Here is a 7,753-nt window from a genome sequence, read left to right as displayed (position 1 = left end):
GATGTATTTATGGAAAGTTGAGAATGGTTGTGGGTCCCACGTGTAAAGAAGTGCTGAATTGAAAAAGATTGTGAGTCTAACGTGTAAAAAGGTTTTGAGTTGAGGATGAGTTTAATAATTTGAGAGTTGGATTTTTAGATGTTAGATTTAGCTTAAAATTAGACTGAACTGAGTTGAACTTAAATGAGTTTAACAACCAAACGGGGCCTAAAAGATTGTTAGAATAATTAATCACTGTTATTTCACTTCTTTATATATTTTTTTAATTTTTTTTCTGAGAAAACTTATCGATCTTTTTTGTCTAGTATAATTTACTCCTAGCTAATTTGATTCAATTTTTTCAAAGTTATATATATGATTTTTATTGCGTGGGGATTGATTGAGCGAATTGCATGGTCGTTCGAGGTATTAATTTGGGTATTTTTTCGGAAAAAAAAAAAACCGACCTTATCTCATCTCATCTGTTCATTACAACTTTCTCAACTTCCAATACAAAATAAAATAAACAATTTAATTTTTTCAAATTCTAAAATAAAAATAATATTAAAAAATATATTCTAATAATATTTTATTCAACTTTTTAACTTTAATCTCATCTCATCTCATCTCATCTCATCTCATCTCTGAAAATAACTTGAGATCCACCAATGAATTTCTATTGCTTGGAAAGTGGAAATTAAAGGCGTGACGACGAAAGGAATCAAAGACTTCTGTAGACGTTTGTACTGAGTGGTCGAATTGCGTTCCAAAGTTCGTTCAAAAGCAGTTTTCGTACAATCCCAACACCTTGACGATGGGATCACTGATCAGCTACCGTCAGATGTCTATGCAAAAATACTTTTTTTTATGCTTTCTCTTTTCTTTTTTTCTCTTTTTCTTTTTTTTTTCCCCTCAGCTGTACCATCGATATTTATCTTGTTTGGGAAGTGAACCCTCTTCGTTAAGGTTCCTGCTCGGCATATAAATAGACGTGCTTGACACTATTCTCCGACTACTTTCAGCACTACGCTCTGGCTATAATCTAAGATCTGGTGGCAATTGTGTCAATATTGTGCGTGTGTTTTGGGAAGGAATGGAAAAGATGGCGAGAGAACACATAAAAGAGATACGTAGAAAAAAGTTTTCAATCGGAGAAGAACTGAACCCATTGATGAAGGATCTTCATCAGGCCGTCAAAAACCTGTCTGCTGAACTTTACGCCAAGGATGTCCACTTTCTCATGGAACTCATTCAGGTTCCTCACTATTCATTCTGATCTCTCATATGCATGCAAGTCGTTTGCTTTAATTGTGTGTGTTTGATCTTCGTACGTGCATGCATGTATCGGTTCTTGATGATGTATATATATGTATTGCTGTCCACTATATGCATGCATGCAGCATCGTCCATATACTCTAGTTTTAATTTTTTTAAAAGGTGGTGTGATCATGAAACGGATGATCAGCATGAGAATTTTTTTTTTAAAAAAAATTGTGTCAGAATGCGGAAGATAACGAATACATGGAGGGGGTGGATCCATCGCTTGAGTTCCTGATAACCTCGGAGGACATTACGGGCACGGGAGCTCCGTCAACATTACTTATTTTCAACAACGAGAAAGGTTTCTCTTCTAAAAACATAGACTCCATTTGCAGTGTTAGTCGGTCCACCAAGAAAGGCAACAGGAAACGCAGTTATATTGGAGAGAAAGGTACTGATCATAAATGCTTACATGAAAGTTAATATGTTTGGGAAGTAATTAGTAACATCTCCTTGAAAGCTGTCATGTAATTAGTAAAATTACAATAGTTGCTTGAAATTAGCTTATTCCTTTGAAAAGTGTTCAAAGTGTAACTTCTAGAAATTACAAGCTTATTCCTTGACAGTTCTTTCTCTCTCTCTCTCAATGCTCAAGAAATTACTTGGTCTGTGCCATCATATATAAGATATAAACCTCGATTACTATCAATTAATGCATCATGTATACTGTAATGCATCATGAATTTTCTTTTCTTTTCTTTTCTGGCTAATTTGTGAGAATGGAAATGATATGTATGTTCTTTTATCTCTAATTAAATTACCATATGGTTAAAAATGCAGGAATTGGGTTCAAAAGTGTATTTCTCATTACTGCTCAGCCCTACATATTCAGCAATGGGTATCAGATACGATTCAACGAAGAGCCTTGCCCACATTGCAAACTTGGGTACATAGTTCCAGAATGGGTGGAGGAGAACCCGAGACTTTCTGATATACAACAAATATATGGTTCCAAAAAATCTCTCCCTACAACAACAATTGTCTTACCTTTGAAGCCTGATAAGGTCAAACCTGTGAAGCAGCAGCTCTCAAGCATTCATCCTGAAGTTCTTTTATTCCTATCAAAGCTGAAGCGGCTCTCAGTCAGGAAACATAATAAGAATCCTAAGCTCAATACCGTTAGTGCAATTGCTATTACAAGCGAGACTAACTTTGTGATGAGGAAGAACATTGATGCTGAGTCCTCCACACTCCATCTCTCCGCTAAGAGAAAGAAGAATGGGTCTGATATTGCAGAATGTAGCTACCATATGTGGAAGCAAAAGTTCCCTGTAAGACATGAAAACAGAGTGGAAAGAAGAATGGAAGTAGAAGAGTTAGTGATCACGTTGGCTTTTCCCCTTGGAGAGCGTCTCAACATAGGGACTAGTTCACCTGGGATCTATGCATTTCTTCCCACAGAGATCGTTACTAACTTTCCCTTTATAATTCAGGCAGATTTTCTTCTTGCATCATCAAGGGAAACAATTCTCTTGGATAGTAAGTGGAACCAAGGGATTCTTGACTGTGTTTCCTCCGCTTTTACTGATGCTTTTGTCTCCCTAGTTCGAACTTCTGATCAGAATGTTCCACCATCAAGTTTGGCTCCCATGTTCAGGTTCATTCCTGTCAACAGCTCTTCCTATCAAGAGTTGAACAAAGTGAGGAATTCAATCAAGGAAAAGCTTGTTAAAGAAAATATTGTCCCGAGTGAGTCATTCACGCAGCAGAAGTTCTTTCATAAACCATGCGAAGTTGGTAGGCTTATGCCTGAGTTTTGGAACATTTTGGAAAAGGCAGGGAAGCAAGGGGTGAGCTTGTTTAATCTCTCATCCGATGGAAAGTATATACTGAGTTCTTCATTTGATAAAGGGGAGTATGATCACATATTGAGTTTCTTAGGAGTACAACCAGTCAAGAATGAATGGTATGCCAACTGCCTCCAGAGTTCTAACCTTGTTGCAGGAGTTGCTGAGGATGTGTATTTGGAGATTTTACTATTTGTTGCCAAGAATTGGAAGTCAAAATTTGACAGCACCAAGATGAAGAACATACCACTCATAAAATATTTGGGTGTTGATGAGGATGTATCTTTGTGCAGCATAGATGAATGCAGAAACTCTTATAAGGTGGTGTCTGTATCCAGGTATCCTCGTCATTCTTCATGGCTAATTAATTGGAACTGGGAATTCCATTGTGTTGCGAGTCTTTTTTTTATGCCACAAAGCACACAAAAAGCTATCCGACTCTTTCCTAAGACGAGGACTTTACATCAATGGCTTCGAGAACATGTCAAGGTTAGTGCTGTGGATGTATATGACTATGCAATTCACCTTAATGGCTGTATCAATAATGACTGTAAGCTCGCCATTGCCTTTGTTCACTTCTTATATCACTCTTTCTCAAAGAGACATCTGTCAAAAGCTCAAATAGATGATTTATGTGGTATTATGCCCCTCGTAAATAAATACGGGAAACTAATCAGACAGAGGAAAGGGGTTCTGGTCCCTGCCAACCGAAGCAAATGGGCGGGATTGATTGGTTCAAATCCGTGGATTGGTCAAAGCTATGTGGAGTTAGGAGGAGAATACTTGCGCCTGGATTCTTTTGCAGGTGAATCTTGTTCTGGAGAACAGCTCTTGGAGTTCCTTAAAACTCATGTTGCTACTTCTGATATCCCTCATATAGATCCTCCCAATGTCGCAATTCTTGCTGTTTCTGCACCTCTCACCAAACAAAATGCATTCTTGCTTTTGGATTGGATTCAAAACCTGAAATGTAGGAGAACTCAAATCCCAGATAAATTCTTGGCGAGCATAAAGGAAGGTAGTTGGCTAAAGATTATTACTACCAATGGCTACTCAGGTTACAGGTCACCATCTCGGTCATTCATGCTTACTTCTTCACTAGGAAAGATTTTGCAGAACGGATCAGTGCTTGCTGATATTCCATTGATTGATAAAAGTTTCTATGGTGATCAAATAAATAAATATAAGGAGGAGCTAAAGACAATGGGAGTCATGCTTGAGTATGGAGAAGCATGTGAATTTATTGGGAAGCATCTCATATCTTTTCTTGATTCCTCCACTTTAACTAAAAGCCAGGTGTTCTCTGTATTGAATTTCATCAGGTTTTTGAGGGCCAATTATCTTGCACCAGAAAAATTCGTCAGTACTATCAAGGAAAGAAGATGGTTGAGGACATCTAGAGGTGACATGTCTCCAGTTGGATCTGTTTTGATTGAGCATAAATGGAAAGGTGCATCTCAAATCAGTAAGCTCCCCTTCATCGATACATGTTACTTTGGGGATGAAATATTTTCTTTTAAAGAGGAACTCAGGTCCCTTGGTGTGCTAATTGGCTTCAGTGGAAGTCACAAGCTTGTTGTAGACAACTTAAAATCACCTTCATCCTTCTCTTCTCTGACAGCAGAGGCTGTTATATTCTTACTAAAATGTATGCGTCATTCAGGAGATCAATGCAACAAACTCATCGCGACATTGAGTGGTGTGAAATGCTTCAAGACAAATATTGGTTACAAGTCTCCGGGAGAATGTTTCTTGTTTGACTCTCAATGGGCTTGCCTTCTACACGTTTTCAACGGTTTCCCACTCATTGATCATGATTTCTATGGAGGCAGTATCTTCTCGTACAGAAACGAGTTGCAGCAACTAGACGTAAAGGTGTATTTTGAGGAGGCAGTCGAAGTATTTGCCCAGAGTTTCAAGCAGCAAGCGACTTCCATGACAAAAGAAAATGTTTTGTCCTTTTTGTCATGTTACAGACTGCTAAAGTTTCCTCCAGATCTTATGAAATACGTCCGTGAAGTGAAGTGGCTGCGAACTAGGCTTGGTGATCTTAGATCTCCAAGCAATTGCATTCTGTATGGTCCAAAATGGAAATCAATTGCCCCAATGACTATGCTCCCTTTCATAGACGATAGTGACAATTATTATGGCAAGGACATTCACGAGTACAAGAAAGAGCTGAAAAGTATAGGGGTTGTCACTGAATTCAAAGATGGTGTAAAGTTTATTGCTGATGGTCTTTTTTTCCCCCAGGACCCTTGCATCATGACCCCTGCAAATGTGGTTGCCCTGCTGGAATGCATCCGCATTTTATTGCATGATCATGGAGGGAGTTACAAATTTCCAGACACTTTCTGCGAAAGAATCTCTCAAAAATGGTTGAAGACGAATGATGGTTATAGGCCTCCAGATCAATGTTGCTTGTTCGATTCTACGTGGGGCTCTCATTTGAACCATACGGATGGACCTTTTCTTGATGAAGGCTTTTATGGTTCTAACATTAGATCATACAAAAAAGAGCTTAATACTATTAATGTTACCGTGGATGTAAAGAAAGGATGCCCCTTGATTGCCAGGCACCTTGATTTCCATCACGAATTTTCCACTATAGTTCGAATTTATAACTACTTGAGTGAATTTAATTGGGAGCCGGACACTGAAGCAGCCAAAAGGATTTGGATCCCAGATGGAATTGAGAATGGAAAGTGGGTCAGCCCCGGAGAGTGTGTTTTGCATGGCAAGGATGATCTCTTTAGTTTTCGGTTGCATGTTTTGGAAAAATACTATGATCAGAAGCTACTCTTTTTTTTCTCAAGGGCTTTCAATGTTAAAAGCAATCCCTCTGTTCTTGATTACTGCCAGATTTGGAAGTATTGGTTTTAGAATAAAATGAGGAAGTAGTAGGGTTTGTAATGAAGTCCAAGAGCATGCAGATTTTCATGGAGGACGAGGAGGTCTTTGCATCTAGCTAGGTGCATGTGTCTGTGAGTGTATGTTTGGCTAAATACCAAGCATATATGAATCAGTTGCTACACTGCTGATTCTAATGCTCTTTTCATAATATGTGTAAAATAGCTTGTTTTGTTAACATTTTTTAATGGATAAATTCTTCAAATGTTGTTGATTATATATATATATATTGCAGCTTTATGTATGGGAGGTTTTGTTTGGCTTATGCTGATAAGATATTTCTATATTATTATTTTTTTCTTGGGTTTAAATTTGAATTGAGAAATGCTTTAGTGACTTGATGTGATCCGTTAGTTTGTAAAACTATAGGAATTTTTAATTTCATTGCCCAAGCTTAGACTTTAATACATCGTGCCTTTTTATAAAATTAGACACCATCAATACTCAATGCCTTTTTATGCTCAGGATGCAGACCTTCAATTTTGCTATATATGGAGATAGGAACAACATATAATATTGCTAATCCTTAGACTCGGATTTCGATCCCTTCAAAAATTTAGATCATTTGCTTTCTGAAATTGCCTCTAATGCAAAGATTGTGAAAAAACTAGAACTTGAAGCTGAATTTGAAGGCCATCCCCCTCATTTCAAAACCCAAGAGGGAGAGAGAGGAAGAGAGACATATTCTAAAAGGAGGGAGAGAAAAGAGTTGAGAGAGGGATTTATCTAAATTGGTTTTGGAATTAATAGGCAGTGTGCTAAGGTTGAAGGTGCATGACGACAGTGATTGGAAGTTGAAGGATGATGACTTGACTGAGTTGCGAGAACTAGGGATAGAATTTAGGTATTTAAGAGAGGAAAAATTAGAGAGTGGCATTCAAGAAGGATGTTTGGGAACACAATTTTTTCATATGTTCTCAGACTACTTTACTACTATTAACAAACTATTAATTGTTATTTTATTACTATTGTAATGTTCCGATCCCGGAGGTCCAGGAGTTAGCTCCTGTTACGTTAAATCATCTCCCATAATACATTTATATATACTTCAAAGACTCCAAAAAATATAAATTTATTTTTTCAACACAAATATATATATATTCCTCCTCAAGGACACTAAAGAAATACTTGAACATAACAAATTAAAATATCCACAAAGACTTAAAAACATCGTTGTCTCAAAATACCCAAAATAACAGAAAGTAATACATTTACTAAATAGGACTCTCCAACAATTTCTTGCACCCTTTGACACGTATTCCTCTACGATCTTGCTAATACTTCATACTCTTGATTTCCACCTGAACCATCACAATTATGTAAAAAATATTGAGGAAATAAGTGGTAAGTTATTATCAACTCAGTAAGTAGAGAACATATACTAGTATGTAAATATGAGCATTTATAGAGTTTAGAATGTAGAACAAAATATTTTTAGTTTCAGAATACAGAATCATAACATGTTATAAAAAATATCAAAATAAAAGTTCACAAATATTCTTATTCAAAAGTATCTTTTGGTATAGCATAACTGAGTATCATCATCATCATATCAAAGCATCATATCAGAGCAGATGTCATGTTTATCCCCTGTGTTAGGGTTTTGCATCTGCAGATAGCCAAACAAAACATAAATTACTCTGTCAACAAAACGGTGTGCACTCATACAGAGACCACTACTATCACCTGCTGCAGGACCGTATACCTCTATTATTACCTGTGGCAGGGTCGTATACTACTATTATTATCCGTGGCAA

General features: G+C 37.1%; 1 protein-coding gene across 1 annotated transcript; it reads left to right on the top strand.

Moving 5' to 3' along the window:
• Positions 1–983: 983 nt before the first annotated feature.
• Positions 984–6,238, top strand: LOC108986746. Its single transcript, XM_018959474.2, has 3 exons — positions 984–1,234; positions 1,480–1,690; positions 2,080–6,238. The coding sequence occupies exons 1-3, from the start codon at positions 1,073–1,075 to the stop codon at positions 5,967–5,969; spliced, it is 4,263 nt and encodes a 1,420-aa protein (XP_018815019.1). The 5' UTR covers positions 984–1,072; the 3' UTR covers positions 5,970–6,238.
• Positions 6,239–7,753: the final 1,515 nt, after the last annotated feature.

This window comes from Juglans regia, chromosome 15 (genome assembly GCF_001411555.2).
Source record: "Juglans regia cultivar Chandler chromosome 15, Walnut 2.0, whole genome shotgun sequence".
Taxonomy (NCBI): Eukaryota; Viridiplantae; Streptophyta; class Magnoliopsida; order Fagales; family Juglandaceae; genus Juglans; species Juglans regia.
Note: the sequence above shows the minus strand (reverse complement) of the source record. Positions and strands in the feature narration are given on the sequence as shown.